The sequence below is a fragment of the Pseudopipra pipra genome, chromosome 16 (genome assembly GCF_036250125.1).
Source record: "Pseudopipra pipra isolate bDixPip1 chromosome 16, bDixPip1.hap1, whole genome shotgun sequence".
Lineage (NCBI taxonomy): Eukaryota > Metazoa > Chordata > Aves > Passeriformes > Pipridae > Pseudopipra > Pseudopipra pipra.
In genome coordinates, this window is record NC_087564.1 from 3,017,049 (window position 1) to 3,037,075 (window position 20,027).

General features: G+C 48.8%; 2 protein-coding genes across 11 annotated transcripts in view; one reads left to right on the forward strand and one right to left on the reverse strand.

The window, feature by feature from the left end:
* NPRL3 (NPR3 like, GATOR1 complex subunit) overlaps nt 1–3,493 on the forward strand; it is a 42,605-nt gene extending 39,112 nt beyond the window's left edge. For 8 of the 9 annotated variants that reach the window (XM_064672709.1, XM_064672708.1, XM_064672705.1 and 5 more), the window contains one exon: nt 2,807–3,493. In XM_064672709.1, coding sequence (XP_064528779.1) covers nt 2,807–2,972 — 166 coding nt within the window. In that variant the 3' untranslated portion in view covers nt 2,973–3,493. The remainder of the gene's footprint in view (nt 1–2,806) is intronic. The other variant, XR_010434669.1, reaches the window with a different exon arrangement.
* Nucleotides 3,494–4,815: 1,322 nt separating this feature from the next.
* On the reverse strand, nt 4,816–18,967 carry MPG (N-methylpurine DNA glycosylase). 2 transcript variants are annotated; one of them, XM_064672714.1, is made up of 6 exons: nt 18,862–18,967; nt 18,410–18,520; nt 14,594–14,732; nt 13,773–13,998; nt 10,571–10,775; nt 4,816–5,334 (listed from the first exon to the last, which is right to left on the reverse strand). In XM_064672714.1, exons 4-6 carry the CDS (start codon nt 13,992–13,994, stop codon nt 4,940–4,942), a joined length of 822 nt encoding a protein of 273 aa, XP_064528784.1. In that variant the 5' UTR covers nt 13,995–13,998; nt 14,594–14,732; nt 18,410–18,520; nt 18,862–18,967; the 3' UTR covers nt 4,816–4,939. The 2 variants fall into 2 exon arrangements, with proteins under 2 accessions (XP_064528784.1, XP_064528785.1); XM_064672715.1 differs by lacking the exon at nt 18,862–18,967 and adding an exon at nt 18,763–18,781.
* Nucleotides 18,968–20,027: the final 1,060 nt, after the last annotated feature.

The following is a 20,027-nucleotide window of genomic DNA, read 5'->3' on the forward strand; positions in this document are numbered from 1 at the left end:
ACTGTTGCTCTCAGTGAAAGGGTAAAGAGCTGTGGAGAAGCTGCAGTGAGGGAGCTGATCTCCCTCATTACCCTCATGCAGGTGCTGCACCAGCCCTTCCTCTCCTGAGTTCTGAGGACCAGCAGCCCACGGGAGGCTGTGCTCTGGCAAACAGCTCTGCTGGCTCAGCTGCCTCCCAGAGCAAAGTGCTATAAATGCAGAGCTAGTGCCCTAAATATCCCGTGCCTGCCCTTCCAAGGGGGGCTGTGTGTGCACACTGAGGGATGGGCTGTTTCCAGCACAGCAGGGAACTTCAGCCCAGTACATTTTCCTGTGCTGACACCTCTGAGCCTGTTCCTCGTTACACAGACTGTGTAATGACAGGGACACAAAATGCTGCTGCCTGTCCAGGGCTGTGCACAGCCCCTCTTTGCAAGGCACAAACCTCAAGGGGAAACAAGGAATACTGGCCTTGGCTCCAGCATTGGCTGCATTAACCCTCATAACAGTGAATGGGAATTGAAATCAGAGTCCTTTCCTTGGGTGCAGCTGGTGGAGGGTTGGCGTGTCCTTCCAGAACAAGCTTAAGAGGGAGACAAGTTCCTTTTGAGCTGGATCTTGGGTAATGTACACAAAGCATTCCTCACTGCATGTAAAGCAGGGCTTTTGAAGGAGTCTGAGGCTTCACTCATGGCTTCTCTCCCAAGCCATGAGTGTGGAGTTGCTTTCAGGATTTATTTTTCTCGCTCTTAGATGGGGAGGTGAGATCCTTTACTCCACTTGGAATGCTCACTGGCAGCACCAAGCTGTGGACAGTTCTGCTCCATTTTCAGGCAGTGCTGTGGAAGGGATATCTTGGCCAGAAATAAGCTAATTCTGTTTGAGTGACTAGTCTGAGATAACTGTGGGGGTTTTTAGTGTGTAAGGACACTACAGTGCTGTTACAGGGGCAGCTCTTGAGGAGGGGAGAGCAGTGATGAGCCATGGAAAGCAATAATCTCCTGTCACTGCATCTGGATCTGGCCACAGCAGACACTCTGTGCAGCTTCAGAGGGACTCAAATGCAGTGCCACTGCCCCAAGAAGTGCCATCTTGTGCTCTTTGTGTCCCACAAATGTTCATTGCCCAAAAAAGTGAAGGTAGTGCCCATCTCCACTGGAGCTGTGAGCCCCAAGTACAGCTTTGTAGACTCCAGTTGGACTTCAGGTAAAAGCTCTTCCCTGGGAGGGTGGTGCAGCCCAGGACAGATTGCCCAAGCATGTGGGGGGATCTCCATCTCTGAAGGGTTTGAGCTTGGCTGGGAAAAGCTACAGCATTGGCAGTAGTCCTGCTGGAGCAGGGTGCTGGACTGGGCTTTGGAGGTGTCTTCCAGATGAGATTTTTGTGATATTCTTTAATATCCTCCCTAGCTTTTATTGGAGTGGAAAATATTTGATCTTGACCCATTACAGATCCAAACTTTCTGAATATAAGATGGATTTATTTGTTGGAAAGCTGCTCAGTCTGTGTTGCTGTGGAAAGCCAGGCTGTGCCATTTGCACAGAACAGGCGAGCACATGGGGCTGGCACAGGCAGACAAGACACAAAATCACTTTGGGAACAGTGACACAAGTTATAAGATACAAAAATTTCTGTTGATGCCTCAGGGAACAGCCTGGTTTTGACACACAAGAAGTGACACTGTCCCTGGGAATGGCCACTTTTAGCCTGAGCAGCAGAAGGCAGCCAGGCAGGTGTTGGTCCTGCAGGGAAAGCATGAGAGGCCCCATCCTGCTGCCATGTGAGAACAGACAGGAATGCTCTGGTGGATACTGGGTGTATTTTAGGGCTGTTCCTGCATGAGGGCTGTATGGATGGGTTGGAAAACAGATCATGTCATCTCCACTCAGCTTTACTGTCAGTTGGCATGAAGCTGCACATGGGTAATGGAACACGAGCTGGAGTGCAGAGTGTGATGTGGAACACATGTGGAGGCACATCTGTCTGTGGAGCTGGGGAGGGGTTCTGGCATTTGTGCCTTGATGGGTGGGAGCATTGGAGTGACACGTGCAGGATGGCTCTGACATTTGGGAGGGTGGGACAAGAGACTGAGCAGCAAATTTGGGCTGTGATTGACTGTGCAGGGCCCAGCTTATCTGATGGCTGTAGCATGTGGGTGATATCTGTGCTGTCTCTGTTTAAAGAGAACTGGGAATTTAAGAAGCCAGCATAGTTTGAGCTTAGGCTTTAGAGTTTGGGGGCTTATAACTCCCAGAGCTTCTCTGTGGTGCCTGTCACCAAAATTTCCACCTCCCTGTTGTGACTGCTCCACCCAGCCCAAGCTGCCCAAACCCTGAGTGAGTTTGGGTTTTGTAACCTGTAGTTACAAAGCCCCTTGGGCTGCTGTGAGGGAAAATTTCCTCTTAACTCCAAAAGCCAGTGTAGGTACCCAGGCCCCTGGTGCAGAGCTGTGACAAAGGTAGGCCCAGCTAAGAGAGAACAAAAGTAAATGTGCCACGTCCTGACTTCTCAAGGCTTGTTTGCACTTGTGCCTCTCCCCTTTCAGGAGGTATAACTATGTTGAAAATTGCCAGCCTTGGGAAATGCCACAGGCTGGGAAACCTCTTGATCTAAGGAGGACCTTGGCAAAGCCCCTGCTTTTCCAGGGGGTTTCTGTGCTGGGCATGATTTAATGGTATCATTATTTAATTCATGCAAACGAGGGACACAACCCAAACACCTTCTGATTTGCATCCCACGGGAGGGGACGCCTTGGGGGTGGCAGGATGGGCTCTAGGTGTGTGCAGGTGCTTTCGGCCCACGTGCCCCCCTTGCTCTGCTCCCACAGGCTCCTGCACTACTTCCGGGGGCGGCACCACCTGGAGGAGATCATGTACAACGAGAACATGCGGCGCTCGCAGCTGCTGATGCTCTTCGACAAGTTCCGCAGTGTCCTGGTGGTCACCAGCCACGAGGACCCCGTGATCTCCGTCTTTCAGTCCCTCCTGAAGTGACTCTGCTGGCACAGGAAGGGAACCTGCCACGCTCTCTGTGTCTAAAAGATGCCTAAACGCTGAAGGAGGTGATTTCTCGCCACGTGGCACAGAGCAGGTTCTCCCCCTCCTCCGTGTCCCCCCTGCTCCCTGGTGACAGTGAGGCCACTCTGTGCCGGGCTCTGGGCCTGCTGCAGGACAGCACGGGCCTGCCCAGCCAGGGTTCCACATCCACAGCCCTTCCCTGCCCCTGCTGCCCCCGGGGACTGTGAGAGAGGACAAGGAGAGTTCCCCTGTGGGGCTGCTGACAGACTGTCACCTTCTGCTGGATGCTGGTGCATAGAAAGTGCTTCCTCTGCTCTCCAGCACGACTCCTGAGCCACTCAGCCATGTCCCCACAGCACAGCCTCTGCTCCAGGCACAGTGGAGCTGGCCTGGATTACAGGGAAATGACCCTGGTACCGAGGAGTTCTCTTGATCGTTGTTACCTGAGGACGTGGACAGGAAGGCAAAGGATCACAAGTAAACAATTCCATGAATGACTTGCTCACTGTGTCACAGCTCGTTCTTCCCTCACCCCAGTATCCTCTTCCCAAGTGTCTGTTGGAGCAGGGCTGTCTCCAAGAACAGGGCTGTCTCCAAGCAGCCTGTGTGCTCCTGGGTTTCAGTGTTTCCAGTTTTTTCTGGGAATGGGAGCTGGGTTGTTGGGCAGGACTGAAATGAGTGGCCAAGCTGCAAGTGCACATGTTCCACACAGCCAGAGGCTGGTCCCAAGGGCACCTGGGCTTGTCATGTCCTGCCATTCTCCTCACCCAGGCATGGCTGTGGATGCTGGGAACCAGACTGGGATCCTGGCCTGGGTTAAGGCTATCCAGGGAAAAATGAGATCGAGGTCTGTGTTTCCTGGTCTGGTTTGGGACTGCTCCTCCAGCCATGCCAGGGCCAGAACAAGAGGTGACAGCTCTGGTCCTGGGGACAGCAGGACTTGTGTCAGCTCACCCTGGCCTTGTGAGGCCACTGTTCCCACAGCTGCTCCCTGCTGCGTGCCCAGGGAAAGGCAGGGAGAGCTTTACCTCCACTGTGGCAGCTTGCAGGGCTTTGTTGTTGAAGGGTTGTCAGGCCCCTCCTGAAGTCCTTCCCTCACACTCAGCAGCTGGAGTTTTTCCCAAGCTCTCGGGAGAGCCTCACTGGCCCACACAAACTGGGTGACACCAGGAGCTTTATCTCACTTACCTACCCAGCAGCAAAGCACTGGGGGAGGTCCAGCAGCTGGGAAAACAAACAGAACCCATTCTGGTCTCCAGGCTGGACACTATGGAAGGGTGGAGGTTGGAAGGGGTCTCTGGAAGTCTTTTGTGCAAACCTCTGCTCCAAGGAAAGGTGTCAGATCAGGTCACTCAGCAGCCTGTCCCGTGGAGGTGTGAACATCCAACAGCTCCTCTGGGCCCCTGTTCCAGTGTTTGACCACCTTCATGGTGAACATTTTTTCCACACAGCTAATGAGAATTTCCTGTTTTCCCACTAATGCCCATTGCCTCATCCTGTCTGACAGCAGCCTGGCTCTCTCTTCTCTACACCCTCCCATGAGGCAGTTGCAGATAACAGTAAGATCCCTCCTTTGTCTCCCAGCTCTCATCCCTTCAGTCTGCCCTGCTGCCATCCCATTTTTTGACTATTCCCCTCTGCTGGGGGCTGGGGCAGTGGGAGCAGCACAGCAGAGCTGGGAACCTTCTCCACTCACCCACCCTAATTAAGCCTGGATCCATTGGTAGGGGAGAAAGTGGCCTTCAGTGTCCAAACCAACATCAATTCTGCCTGGGAGGCCCAGTCAGCCCTGCAAATAAACTCCACCTTGCCCCACTCGTTGTGACAAAGTACATTTATTAATAGTTAAAAACCCCCAACCCCTGCATCTGCCACGATGCAGCCTGAGGTCCTTGCACAGAGCACAGCTCAAGTCCTGGCTGGTGGCACCCTTGCAAGACCTGTCAGCTGCAAGACAAGTGTCCCCTTGCTGCCATCTCTCTCTCCGTTTTCTTGTCTACAACACTCACGAATTTGTTCCCTCGTAAATAAAACCTGAGTGGTTTCTGTGCCCACTCCCCCCTGTTGCCAATGCCAATCCTCGTGGTGGTCACCACGTCCTGCTCCCCGGGCAGGTCCTGTCCAGGCACCATCCAGATGTCAGTGTCCTGAGTCAGGTCCCTCTGGTCAAAAGCCTTGTCGATGCCCAAGGCCTGGCAGAGCCTGGAGGGCCCGTTGCAGAGCTGCCAGTCCTTGAGCAGCTTGCTGGGGGCTTTCCTGGAGGTCCTGCGCAGCTCCCTCATGGCATCCAGGCCCTGGAGAGGCTCCAGGGAGCGCAGCAGCACTGCAGCCCCTTCCCCTGGGCGGGACAAGAAGGGGGTGTTAGTGCAGGGTGGTGGTTGGGAACGCCACAGCCCACAGCCCACAGCCCACAGCAGTGCTCAGCTCTGAGCCCCTGGCCCAGCCCCATGGAGCAGGGAATTGCCTGCAGCTCCTGCCCTTCACTCCAAGTGCCAGCCTCTGGAATCAGCCCTTGGGCAGTGCCTCCCTCTGCCTCCTCCCACTGTCCCACAGCTCTGAGCTCTTTATTCTGCTTTGCTCTTCCCAGCCCCACTTGATGGTACCAAGTCTTGCTACTGAGACTTGCCAGAGGGCAAGAGGTTTTTCTTTTGTCAGCACAATGTTCAGGAATAAATAAACACACATATGGTTCAGTTTTGGCACAGCTACCCAAAGCTGCTCCCAAACCCAGTGGATTTCTAATAAACTCTGATTACAAGAATTCCAGCTAATAAAGGAGAGGAGGAATGAGTGTGGATGCTGCCAGCAGAAAGAGGCAGCTTGCAGAGTTAGGCTGGACAAAGAGAAACCTGGGAAGGAGCTGCAGGCACTGGGAGCAGCTGCTGCTGAAGGAGCCCGGGCTGCAGGTGGTACCATTCCAAACTGCCATGGAGGTGTGACAGGCCTTGGGTAACTGCATGGAGTGATCCAAGCCCTCGTGCCAGGGCAGCTCTCCCAAGGCAGGGACCTGGGGCAGGACAGGCTCCACAGTCCAGCTGTGGGATGCACAGCCCTGGGAGCAGCACTTCAGCAGAGAAGACCTTTCTGTGACAAGAACTGAGGAAAACTGACAGGAGTCTCTTCTCAAATGGGATCCACCACCCTCCCAGCTGCTGCAGCCAGCCAGCTGCCTTCCCTGGTGTTGGTGGCAGCGAAGCAAAGATGCAGCTCTGAAAAGACATTCCCTGGGACAAGGATCTCTAGCCTATGAGGGACGTATACACTTCCTTGGTGTCCAGTAGACAGCAGGGAGGTCTTCTCCTGACCCTGAGTGGGCAAGGAGAGTGCCTGGCACAGCCTGTGCTGCCCCACACAGCTCCCCTCGTGCCCGGGCCACCCACGGCATTCCCGCTGCTCTCCAGCCTCGAACATCTGGAGCCCTGCTCACGCCTGGCACAGGCTTTTCTTGTAGGCACTGACAGATCCCTGAGGACCTGTGATTTCCAAAAATAGAATCCCTCTCATACTTTGTACAAATCCCACACTAAATCACCCTCCTGGGCTCCCAAGGAGGACCCGGGTTCTGGCTCTGGAGGTGCTGCCTGTTGCCCTGAACGTTCTCTGAGCCCCTGCTGCCCCCAGTCCAGCTCTGATTTCCAACAGCCTGATTTCCAACAGCTGTCAGCAATCTGTTCCCAGGCACTCCCTTCTCCAAGGAGGGGGATTGATGCTAATCTGGCAGCCAAAAGCCGCTTCACTGGACTACAGTGATTTAGAGCTCAAAGGTCATTTTAGATTTTTAAGAACATGTTCCATGTCCTAATTCTGCTTTTTATCCATGCACAAAGAAACATCCTTCACATCGTGTTGCTGCCTCACTTGCCAGGAACAACTCTGGGATTCTGAACAATCACTAATTACACTACTTGCTTTCATCCATCACAAATGCAAGTGGAAACTGTGGTCACACTTGAACTGAACCGAGTCCTTGGGAGTTCATGTGAAGAGAGACAAGCACTTGGAGAAACTGCAGGTGCTCCCAGAGCATCCCAGGGCCCTGGGAGGGGGTACCAGGCATTTCTGTCTCTGGCTGCTCTTCCTGCACTTCCACCTGGAAGTTTCCATGCTCTTTCCAGCTGTGTGCTGGAGACATCAAGCACTGCCCACTCAGCAGCGTGACAGCAGCTCCCCAAGAGCTTTGGGAAGAGGTGGAGAGGGCAGGCAGGACAGGAATGCAGGGATGCCACAATGAGCTACTGCCTTCTTTGCCCCCATGCCCCTGGGTCCTCCTGAACATACTTCCATACCAGAAATTTTATTTTAACTCCTGAAGAGTAGCTGAATCCTTGCAACTCAACTCCTGCCTGCCAGGGTGCTCCAGCCTGCCTCCCTCCCCCTGCCAGCCTGCAGCACTCTGCTCTCAGGGCTCCCCTGGCTTTGGCATCTGCCCCACACGGATGTGGCCCCTGACACACCAGGGCCAGTTGGAGATGCCCAAGAGTCACTCCCATATAATGAGCAGCATTCAGATTTAACAGCACAGAGGCCAATTCTCTCCCTGAGCAGCCAGAAATCATAAAATGATAGTGAAGTCCCACTCCCCCGCTGTGCAGCTTCCTGCTCCTTCCCTGACACGGCTCCAGCTCCCACTTGGAAACAGCTCTTGGCCACTGGAGAGAAGAAAGTTTTCTCCTCTCTTCACCCGTGTGACTCACTGCTCCCAAAACACTTCCTTCAAAGCCCTGGTCTAGGATCTGAAAGGTAGGGAGAAGCCCATGCAGTGTGACCCTGGGCTGAGCATCACTGGGCTCTCGGTTTTACGAGCTGCTCTTTCAGATCTGGCAGCAAAATGCACACCTTGGCACATTGTAGAGAAACAAATCAGCTAAGTCAAGGAGAAGGATGACTGGCATTTATCCTCTTCCCGAGGCAAGGGAAGCCCAACATCCCTCTTAACTCTGGGGAAAGCTCTTTGTACTAAGGTTATTGTGCTGCTCAGGATATACTGTAGGATTCATGCACACTACAAGACATTGGCTATATTTTTTCTATAAGCTCTTCTCCTCTATCATCCATGATTTCTCCAAAGATAGTGATGCCTGCCATGGCTTCAGGCAGTTGCAGTACTTTAATCAGTGATGGGAAGACCTCTCACAGTGAAATCCCACATGATGCAGCTTTATCTAGTGACATGCACAAAGATTTCCCCTTCCTCAGTGACAAAAAAAATATTGGAACCCACCCCTCAAGTCATGGTTTTATGAACACAGTGCTGCTGGTGACACACTTTTCCTATGCCTCAGTGACACTGCTGAGCTTGAACTCGAGCACAAACCAATACAGCAAACAGAGGGGAAGGTTTATTCCACCTGGAGTTAAACCAGACAATGCTACGAGGCTGTGTATCAAAACAAGTGATCTCTGAAGAGCCAGAGTCTCACGAGCCAAACACTCCACTCTGGACAAGCTCAGCAGAGGGAAGCAAGGAGGAGCAGCATGTAAAGCCTGGTCCATCTCAGGGGCTGCAGATCCTGGGCTGGGCAGGGACCAAGAGGGCCCCAGCACGATTCAAGCCAGTGTTAAACTACTTTTTAAAGCAAACTCTGCTGCAACTATCCCATTCCTGCAGCTTGCCCAGTCCCATCAGGGGGTGTGTGGGACAGCCCCATGCAGTGTCTGTGCCAGGAGGGCAGGCACGGGCAGCACAGGGACAGTGCAGCATTCCCACTGCTCCCACTGGCAGGACCCATTATCCTGGCAGCTCCAAATCCATGCTGTGCTCACTCTGCAGGAGCCTGAGGAGCTGCAGGGCAGCAGCCACTGCCAGTGCCTCTGGACACACTGGCTCTCCCAGCTGTTTGCCCTCAGAGTGTGCTCTGTGCTGTGAAGAAGGACCAAGCCATGCCACAACAGACAGGGGGGTGGCCAGTGTTTCCTTGGGTTTCCTGCACAGCCAGATCCAAACCAGTTTCTGAGATCTGTCCCATATCCAGAGAATGCAGTATTTTTCCCTTCCACCCAGGTGCCACCACAAAGACAACTTCCTCAATCCTTCCTCACACTAAACAACAGGACAACTGAACAACTCCTTGTCCACCTGAGAAAAGCATCTGGGATATGATTCCTGCCCAGATGCTTTCTGTCATCACATCTGCACACAGACAAACACACAGAAGTAGTTCCTACTTGTTAACAAAGTGCACAGCCACAGTGTTGCTGCAGTGCCCTGACAAAGCTGGCAGTGCCAGCTGTGCCTGGTGCCAGAGTAGCTGCATGTGTGACATGCAGACAGGGAGGGAGTTTGTGACAAAAAAATCCAAGGAACTCCATCACCACAGTGAGCTCTTTAACTGATTTGCTACAAAACTGAACACAGGTATATAAGGAAAAATTTCCCAAAGTATCTATTTCAAAGAAATCTTTCTAGAATTCAAAGGCTAAATGCCCTTGTTTTTTTAATAAAAATTATTATTCCTAATATTTCAAACCCTGACTAATGAACCATCTGCTTTCATTATCTGAACAGATTTGGCAGAGCCAATGTAATGAAATTCACATGTGTTCATCCACCAGATTCCAGACTTTCACTTGGAAACTCAGGCTCTTCCTCCACAGCACAACCCAGCACTGTTTTCCTGCTTGGCTCCTGTCCAAAGGCCAAAACCTGAGGATTAATGGTCACTCTTACACTTCCTTTCCACTTAGGAATATATAAGCTGTGGAGTTCTTTAACCTTGATCTTCAAAATGGTGAAAAAGAAAGTAAATTGGTTTTGAGATTTTTTTTCTAAAATAGTGGGTATTTACCCAGGAAATACCTGCTGCCATTTCAAGGTGTCTCATTAAGCAGCAGCTTTATTGCAAGGCAAATACTGTCATTCTTAAAGGAGTAACAGCGAGGAGCTGTGGAAGGACAGTCTCAGTAAATTCCAGAATAATTTGATTAGAGCTTGATTATTATATCTTGAGAATAATAAAAGAAGATTGAAGATTCTGTAATAGTCTGAGTATTTTGATTTGGGTGGGGGTTTTTTGGTTTTAAGAGGCAGCAAAGCAGCTAAAATGCTCCTACACTGACTCCTTGCTTAAGCTTAGGACATCTCAGATTGTTTTGTTTTCCCCAACATTTAAAGCCTCTGAAGATAAAGGCAGGAGACAGAGGAGTTTCTTGTCATGACAACAGACACCAAGATTTAGGCTGTCATTAATGACTCCACATATTTCCCCTACCTCAGCACTTTTGAGGAACAAAGTTCACTGAATCACAGGAATGAGGCAGCTCCCCAGGTCATCCAAACTGAAAGCTCCATCCTCTCCAGATTCTCCTCCAGTTCTTAGTCTTTCTTTGTGTGCCTGAACAGCTCCCACAGCTCACAGCTGGGACCAAACTGGAGATGGGCCCTGCTTCCCACGCTGCCTGTCCACAGGTCCACCCTGCTCACAGTGGCAAAGCCCAGGTCCCAGGGAAACATCCTGAGAGCACGTCACTGGCTTCACAGAGCCCACAGGGGGCTGGCAGGTCACTGCAGCACCACAGGGGCAGCTGGAAACGTCAGCCCTGTCCTGCAGGCAGCGAATCTTTCAGGCCCAGCTTACCTTGGCTGGACACATTGACACAGAAGTAGATGCCGTAGATCTGGTACACGTACAGAGTTCCTGGTTTCATGAACATGGCCGCGTTCCGCTGAGTTTGCCTCCCACCTTTCGAGTGGGAAGCTTCATCTTCCCCACCCAGATAAGCTTCTGTTTCAACAATCCTGCCCCAGAGCTCTCTGCCATCAGGAAGTTTGCGAACTAAAATCTGAAAAGAGAGGTCAGAGGGCATCAGTTCGCAGCCCTCTGTGCAAAACAACCGGAGCAAGAGCTGTGGAAACAAAGAAGTAGGAAAAAAAGGAGCTGGTGGTACTAAATACTCTCCTCTCCACGTAGCAGCAGGGTCTGAAAGCTAACACCAGCTTCTTCAGCTTCCACTGTCCAGGCCACAGCCCAGTGCAAAGAATCCCTACCTGTCACTCACCCCACAGAACGCCTGCAGTGTCTAGCTGTGGCACTATCATAAGAACCAAGTTATAATCCTACATCCCACAGAGCTGCTTTTGTGGTTATTTTCTGTACTCTCCAGCAGGTTTGAGGCAAAAAAACACCACTGGTATCAGCCTTGAAGCATCCTGAATGTATAACCTCTAGATCAGAAGAAATATGACAGTGGTACAATTAAATAACTGCTATGATTAGACAGTTTCTCTCCCCAGAGGTGTTTCAAACAAGTCCCAGTCCCTAATCACAGAGATAATCAGCACCAGGGTGAGCATCACTCTCCTATTTCTGTGTTTTCTGTGCCACAGAGAGGGGCAGTGCAGGAGAGCTGGGAATTGGCTCCAGGCAGACAACAACAGATCTTTGTTATTACAGTGTGTTCCTTGCTGCTGGTACCTCCTTAAATAAAACAAAGCAGATGCAAGGGAAACAAAACATGACAGTGAAAAGATTCTCTTTCAAAATAAAACAACCACTAAACTTTCTACAAAGGTTTTTGTGGTTTGACCTGGTTTCTAAACTTTGTATTTTACTTAATGTGCACGAAATACTGCAGCACAGCCTCGTTTAGGCAACAGCTCTCAGTTTAATTAGATGACATTCAGCACTTTCATATTGGCAAATCAGCCACTCAAAAATGACCTTCAGGAAACAAAGCTTAATTCCTAACAGATGCTGGATGGCTAATGCAGATACTGATCTGATCCAGGATGGATGCTCCAGAACTCAGTTTCCAATGCTGCAGCTCTGGTCTATCACAGTTTCTCTACAGCACTGGCCAAACTGTTGAAAATAATCGATTTATTTTGTTTAGGAAAAAATGCAGTGACTTCAGAAAAGCAACTGCCTGTGAACACCCCAGAGGCAGAGCCCTGTGGCCACATTTCTCTCTCAGTATGATGAAATGCAGTGGTGAAGTTATGACTTTAACTTCATTTCCCTGACTCTTCAGACACGCCAGATATTCACAGTTAAAAAATGGTGATCATTCCCAACAACTCACAGTGAACTATTTCACAGAGGTTCTTATTTCTCACTGAGGATGTATCTTGATGTTACTGCATGTAACTTTTGGGGTATTTTTTTTGTTTGTTTCCAGGAACTCAGGTATCATGAAGGTAAGCAAGACTAATATACCAGGTGTATATTAAATTTGGCAGAATGAAGATAATGACTGGCACATTAAATTACCTTTACTGTTATCATTCTAAGAAAATGAGAGAATAGACTGGGTCATGGGAGACTGAGGGTTACACTTTAAAGAAAAGGTAAAATTAAGACAGAAATCCCCTGGCTTGTAATTCTAGGACTAAAAGGAATATAGAATTAGGACTCGAACATCATCTGCCCAGGTAACTGAATGCATGAGGATGTCAGAGTCATTCAGACAACAAAAATGCATCAGTAATGGGAGGTTTCAGGAGCCCTGAGGCAGACCAGGACAGAGGCTATGTTTCCTTAGACATATCAGAGTGATCGAGGCTTTCACAAGAAAAGACTCAACTCTCAAAGGGATCCAGAGCAAAATACAAAGTATCTTCCAAAGACTTATCCCTGACAAACAACTTTGTATCATGACCACGAAGGATAAAGTTCAGCGGCTTTTAACAAGCGTTAAGGTCCAAAAATAATCCACCAGAGTTCTGCTTACCAGGAAAAAGAGAAAAACTACGGAAAGTGAGGAAGATTGTTGGGAAGAACTTAAGAGGCAGCCAAAGGTTAAGGCTGGAAAGGCAAACCTCTAGCAGGATGTCTGTGAAGGCACGTGGAGCACCACAGAGAGGGTAAGGCAGAGCAGAGAGAAACCCAGCAGGGTTAAAAAGCAGAGCAAAGGCGTCAATTATAAGCACGACAATATCCTCAGAGAATAAGAAAAGGCCAGACACGGCAAACCAGGCCAAAACCAACAGTTTGTGCAACAAATTCCTCAAGTTATCTAAACCCATGAGAACCCAGAGTCTGCTCACCCTGCAGACAATGAAGGTATAAAAAAGACTCAGAGAAGATAAGACCAGAGCAGTGAAACTAAACACAGTTGTGTTTAGAAGGTCCCAGACCAGAACTTTTTCTAGGGAAAACACTGGAGGAACTCCCTCCCATGGAAACAGCAGGAGGGATTTTTGAAGGGCTCACTAATCAGAAGAGACATGTTTAATCTCCACCACTCTGATTTCCAAAGGCTTGCAACAAGGTCCAAAGACTCCTCAAAGTTCTTGCAATGGGATAAGGGAGAAGGTCCCTGCCTGAACAAGTAATGACCTGGAAACTCAGAAACAAAAGATGGGAATGGCAATATTTGGAGTGAAGAGAGCTGAACTGTGGGACTGTGCAATCCTTGGCATCACAAGACAGTAAAATGGAGGCAGAGGAGATGTTGCTGATTACTTTCCACTGGGCCAAGCAAGAGCCAGAAACAAATAAAGCAAGACTTGAAAGGAAAATAATGGGCCTGAAACAACCTTCGAACCACAAAGTACATTAAACAGAAAAAAAAGGGAGGAAAACTCCACAAGAAACCAATTCTAAAATCTGACAGTAAACAAAACCTGGAAAACTACTCCTCTGACTTCATCAAAAATAGATTTGGCTACTAGTCTTTAAATTCCACTGCACTTAACAAGAGAGGGAACGAGAGCTGTGCCCCTAAAATAGCCAAGCCCAGGAGTCAAATGGCAAAAAAAGAACTTCATCCTTTTACACAAAGTTATTAGCTAGCACATGCTCCAGTATTCCAGCAGGAACCTCAGCATTCATGTCTTACCTGTCCCAGCAAGGACTTGGCCAGACTAACACAGGGCTGGTTGAAAAAATCTGCTTCCAGCCGGGAAGAATTTCTTTTCTCTGTCACAAAGTATTTGCTGCTTTTTGGAGAACAATCTCCACCAGGTGTAGTGTTCAGGTTCTCCAGGGCATTGATCTGAGGGAAGCTGGAGTTGCTTTGAAGAGCACTTAACTGAGCCAACAGCTTTCTTTTTCTTGGCATAGTTCTAGAAAAATATAAAGATAATTAGAAATATAAAGCTTATTTAAAAGTACAAACTCCTGGTTTTATGCTTCTCTCCACAACAGTGAACCTCAAATCTACAGTTCCTTGGATAACCTGTGCAAACTACAGAAGCAGGTGACAAATTTAGTTGTGTTTACACCAGGCTGGGCAAATATTGGGCTCTACTGATAAGCAAACAGAACAGGGCAGTTTGAGTATTCATCTTCTAAGGACTGCAGATAAAAAGCAACTCTGCTCCATTCAGCAGTGAAAATAAGTTTGCTGTTAGGTTAAAAAATTGCAACCAAAGGTGAACCAGTGCTATGTGCTTTTTTTACCTAAAACTAATGTAATCTTTTAAGCAGACAGGAAAAAACCAGAAAACAACCCCTTCAGGAACTGTGCTGCCTCAGAAAGCCCAGAAGCTGTGTATCAATGTTTTTAAGCAGTAATGTAGCCAGGTCAGAATCTAAAACTCCACAGGACACAGAACATTTGAGCTGGGAGATGCACCATTTACAGTCTCAAACGTGTTCATCATGCTGTTGAAATGTTTCTGTAGAACCTCCCAGAAGTAACCTTTAAAATCAACCTACCAGAAGGATCAAGAGCAGCCTGTGTTCCAGTCAACAGTACGTACTTGAGGCAACTACATAATCCAGAATTATTCTTCCAGTTGGTCTATGCAAGCTCCAAAAATCTAATGTTTCTTTTTCAGTGCTTCAGTCCTTCTACCTGTTGAACAGGAAGAAACTTATTTATTCAGTGTACAAAGCACTTTGAAACAGGCTATGAGATTCTGGAGCTGGAGATATGATACCAACAGTGTACAATTGGCTCAAACTCCAGAACAATTTTCTGTTGGTCCAGCAAAGCACCATCTCCCAGCTGGGCAGTGCTGGAGATGCTCTTTAGCCTCTGTTACACAAAAGCCATAAAAGCACTGGGGAATGCACTGAATGAATACACAGAAAGCTCAAATCAAACTTTAAAAACTCCCCCAGTGGCACTAAATTTGGAAAGTGCCAGCCTCAAAAAAAAGGACTTTGCAATGAGAATGCAAAGACAAGAGGTTTTAGAAGATGCCTCATTGGTTCTGAAATTCATCCACGTAGATGGAATGGGAAAAAAAGCAAAGGTTCAACATCATGCAGAATTAGAAATGGAGAAAGACTCCTGTACACAGCTCAGCCTGCAAGGGAAGTATATATGTAAGTAATCAGCTGTTGCCACTCATTTTTCACCAGAACATCACCTTTTAAAGATGACCACAAAAACTTCCACCATCAAAACCAATCTTTCATCTTGCTCTGATGATTCTCATAATGAAAGATCCCCCAGCAACAGCTTCCCTGAACTCCAGTGAAACAAATTCAGCATTGCTACACTCTGAATCACCAGTGCCAATCCCCCAACAGTGTTATGTTTCGCTTCAGAAGAATCCAGACACAAACATATAAAAATAGGCAGCAAAAAAAAAAATAAAAATCACATTGGTATGACTGGCAGAGAGGTGGGATGGTTTTCTTTTTTTTGTTTTCTAAAGATCTAATTCCTTATTGCAGTAATTCAGTGGTGTCAGAGATTTGCCACAGAACAGCCAGCTCCATGCCAGGTACTCTGCCCTCAACTCTGGCTTTCACCTGGTGGGAATTGTTTAAAATTTTGCCAAAATTCAGCAGCCTGCCTCAGACAAAACTGCCTGGTGGCCTTTGGCAAAAGAGTGCTGTTGAGGAGAAGGATAAGAATAGGGAAGAGTGTTGCAGGAAGGAAGGGCTCTTCACACATCTCGGTATCAGACTGACCCTCTGAAACACTCAGCCAAGGGAATGCTTCCCACTGAAGACAAAGACAAAACCTCCAGACTTCTCTGACAGTATTAACTGGAACTTCCAGCTCATCAGCCACAGATAAAGACACACTGCAAACATGGCTGGTTTGAGTGGGGCATTAACTCACTTGGTAATTCGTGCTCTCATGGAATGAGACACCAGAAACATGATCCGAGTTGCCTGGCACCTACTGCATTTCCAATTAAATAATTCTTAAAAGCTGCAAGGGCTCCCATGCACATGTTCCACCAGCAGCCTCAGGGCACTTGCAATTCCATTGCTGAGGGCTGATCCTACACACATCTCAGCATCTTCAACTCTCACTGGAAGCAGCAGTAGGAAAGTGCCTTATAGCCAGGAGAAATGGGTCACATACACAAGTGGGGTTGCAGAATGAGGGGGCTCAAGTATCATCTCAGAATCCAAAAAATCCCCCAAGCCTAACCTCTGTCTCCCTGTTCAGGAAGATATGAAAGATATGAAGCAGAAAACCCTATGCCTCAAAGCCCACCTATGCCTTCTGTAAAGGATGTTGCTTGTATATCCAAATAATCCCTTTTTGCCTAGGAAAAAAACACACTGTAAAAGACAGCACTTACCACATATCCAAGCCCTATGCATTTGGGAATAAAGAGACATCACCTCCTCACATCTAAGTCTACAGACAAATCCTGCAACTTTTCATTTTTTATCTAGACTTTCTTGCTTGTGTAGTAAACAAATTCCACTTCTGGGCCTCAAATAACCAGCCGTGGGTTTGATCACTTCTTACTAATCCTGTTGTAACCAAACTAACCACAAGTTTTCTAATACATGTACAAGAAAAAAAAAAAAGCATGGAAGCCAGGAAAGGAAGATAAAGAGCTGACTCAGTTCTGCACAAGTGCCTGGAGTGTTCAGGGCTCCTGGACTTATCTCAGGCTCAGGACCCTGCAAGCCAGAATCAGAGAGACACTGAGAATCTGTGTAAAGCACAGCTCAGCAGCAGATACACCCTGTAGTCAAGGCACAACAGAGTCTACAGAGATTTCTTTTAATCTTTCTAACAAGACTGCATTTGCAGGTATTTCCTTAGGTATTTAATGACCTTTCACTAAAAGGAGGTAAAAAAAATAAAATCCCAGCAGCGATTTGCTTGTACTTGTGGCTCACAGGTCCAGATACCCTCAAAGCCTTCCTCAGGCACATCTGTCTTCCTGACAGCAGGATGAAGAGGTGTACATAAAACACTGCCACTTCTGGAGAGACAGTTCCTCACATCAATTCCCAGCTGCACAGGCTGTAAGTGGGAATACATGACCAGTCAGTGCTGGGTCAGACCAAAGGACACCTCTCCCTGTATCCTGCTCTCCAGCACAGGCCAAAAGCAGGAGCCTGGGGAGGAACAGAATGAGCACACAGTGAGTGTCCACACATCCTCCACGCCTCTAGACTGGAACCTTCAGACCCAGGCACAGTGTTTGTGTGCTCAGTAACTGTGAGCTTACATATTCTTCCCTGAGCCTGTGTAAAACAACCCAAATGGAGGAACAAAACTTCACAGAATTAGTTATTAGTGCTCCAAAAACTCACTCATCTTGTGTGTGAAATTAGCACTGCTCCCCACCCACAATAAATTACTTTACACCTGCAATTCATCATCCCCCAGCCCTCTCCTTTATCACCTCAAATAAAGTAAAGCCAGCTGGATTTTTCCAGGTCCTTTACAAACCATCCTGTGGCATGCCAATGGTGACCTCCAGCCACCACCAGAGCTGCCCATTTACCCACATCCTCTTTCCTACCTTTGCAAAAACTACTTATGACAGGGAACTCCCTTATTATATCAAGGGCTGCTCAGGTGAGGGCTTCTGTTTAAGCTTCCTGAAATCTGAGTACAGATCTGTAAGCCAGACCTCTCAATATGTTTATTTAGACCTGCAGAGAATTCCAACTTTTTTTTAAGGCATGACTTTTAACCCACGCTGACTTTTCCTCCTAGATAATATTTATGCAGCTGTCCCCTAACCCTACCTTGCTGTATTTTCTACTAATTCACTTGGTGGTCAAACTTCCAGGTCTGCAGTCCGTGGATTTTCCCCTAGAACCCTCTTTAAAAATTAGTGACACATTTGCTGCTGAGACCATCGTTAGCAACACCGTCCCTGGGGACTTCATCTGGTTTGGCAATTTATTCCTGCCTGCTTCTGCCAGTTGGGCAACTTATTCCTGCCTGTTATTCCTCTCTATTTGTTCCATTAACTCTTATAAAGACACTTCCATTTTAAGCCAAATCCTTCAGTGAGTTCCTGTCTAGTCTACCCTATTAGTAACCAGAAGTAAGTTAATAATGTATAGTTTCCTTGGACAAGTGTGAGATGCAGGAAAAAAACCCTCAAAAGAAGAGGCAGGAGTGGATATAATGACAAATATAAAGTCAAATTCCCTGAAAAAAAACCCACAACCTTGAAAGAAGGGTGCAGGCAGGAGTTAATGTAACCAGAAATATAAACATTAAATAAATTTCTCCACAGACAGATGTTGACACTATGTGCAATAATAACACCTCAAAAACACGCCGAAATGGATGCTTTTATTCACCTTACTGAGTGCTGGGGATCTCACTTCCCACAAGACATCCTTGCAATTCCACTCCTCGCTCCCACTGCCTCACCGAGCATCCTGAGCCTTTTTGGAACGAAACTCACCCTTCTGTAAAGAACAAGGAAACGCGAAAAAAACCGAGGGATGACGGAAAACCCCGAACTAAAAGCTTTCACAATCACCCTCCGTTTTGTTTGAGGACTCCCGTGATTTGGATGGGAATCAGGGCGGGGGGGGGGGGGGGTGGACAGACGGGGAGGCCCCGGCAGTGCTCGGCAAGGCCGGCCGGGCCCATCCGGCGGTGCCGGGGCCGCCGCCGGCCCGAGGGCTCGGAGCTCGAGCTCCCTCACCCGCCATCCGCGGCTATTCCCGGCCATCCCTGCTTATTCCCGGTTATTCCCGGTTATTCCCGGCTATTCCCGGCCGCTCCCGGGCCCCCCCTCACGCACCTGCCGGGCCCGTTCCCGCCACGGGCGGGGCGCGCGCAGCCCCTGGCGCGGCCCCGGGAAGCCCCGGAGCTCCGTGAGGGGAGGGAAGGGGAGGGGATGCGGGGCGGGCTCGGCGCTGAGGGGGCAGAGCCGCGGATGGCGCGGGTGTGTCTGTCATCCGCGTCCGCGGCTCTGTCCTTTCGCTGTGGGTCTTGTTTTCTGGAGCACAGACCCTCTGTAAGCAGTGTCTGAACTCCCCCTGGTTTTCGCGCGCTCCTCGCTGTTTCATGTTGATCGTTAATTCGGCAATAGAAAGGCTGAGGGAATTGGGGGTGTTCAGCCCGGAGAAGGCTCAGGGAGACCTCAGAGCCCCGTCCAGTGCCTAAAGAGGGTCCAAGAGAGCTGGAGGGGGACTTTGGACAAGGGTCTGGAGTGATGGGACCAGGGGGAATGGCTTCCCACTGCCAGAAGGCAGGGTTAGATGGGATATTGGGAAGAAATCCTTCCCTGCGCGGGGCCCTGGCACAGGTTGCCCACAGAAGCTGTGGCTGCCCCATCCCTGGAAGTGTCCAAGGCCAGGTTGGACAGGGCTTGGAGCAGCCTGGGCTAGTGGAAGGTGTCCCTGCCCGTGGCAAGGAGTGGAATGAGATGATCTTTAAGGTCCCTTCCAACCCAAACCATTCTGTGGTTCTCCTCAGAAAAGTAAAAGGGGTGAATGCACGTTCTGATGAACACGCATGGTCACAAGCTGGCTTTATAGGGAGCTGCATTAATTATTCCCTCAGTTCATCAAATAACAAGTGTCTGGCCTGCAGAAAAAAATTCTTGGCTTCAGCTTTTATCCAGATGGAGCATATGGTCAAAATGGGGTCAAAAATACGGTTTTTCCTCACAACATTCTGGGGACAGGCAGTTGGGGCTATTGATTCATAAATAAGTGTTTGCACCAAGGGTATGAGGGAAAGTCTGATGGATCAGAATGGATTTATTCCCGTTTTCTGTATTAAAATACTCCAGGACAGCTCCAGCTAGGAACCAGAGATGCAGAGAACGAGCCCTTACTGTCTACCCGTTCTGTGAATTTGGAAGGAAGAAGGATAAGTTACTTTACTGACTATTATTTTAGGAGACATTGACAGCTTTGGAGGCGCAGCCAGGTGTATGAGTGGCTAAAGGTGTTCTTAGGG

Bases quoted from the DNA above. Each gene is read 5' to 3' on its own strand.
- MPG (XM_064672714.1), bottom strand. From the start codon at position 13,994: ATGCCAAGAAAAAGAAAGCTGTTGGCTCAGTTAAGTGCTCTTCAAAGC. The intron at 10,776-13,772 runs GTAAGACATGAA...CTCTCTTTTCAG, and splicing joins CCAAGTCCTTGCTGGGACAG to ATTTTAGTTCGCAAACTTCC. The intron at 5,335-10,570 runs GTAAGCTGGGCC...TGTCCCGCCCAG, and splicing joins TGTCAATGTGTCCAGCCAAG to GGGAAGGGGCTGCAGTGCTG.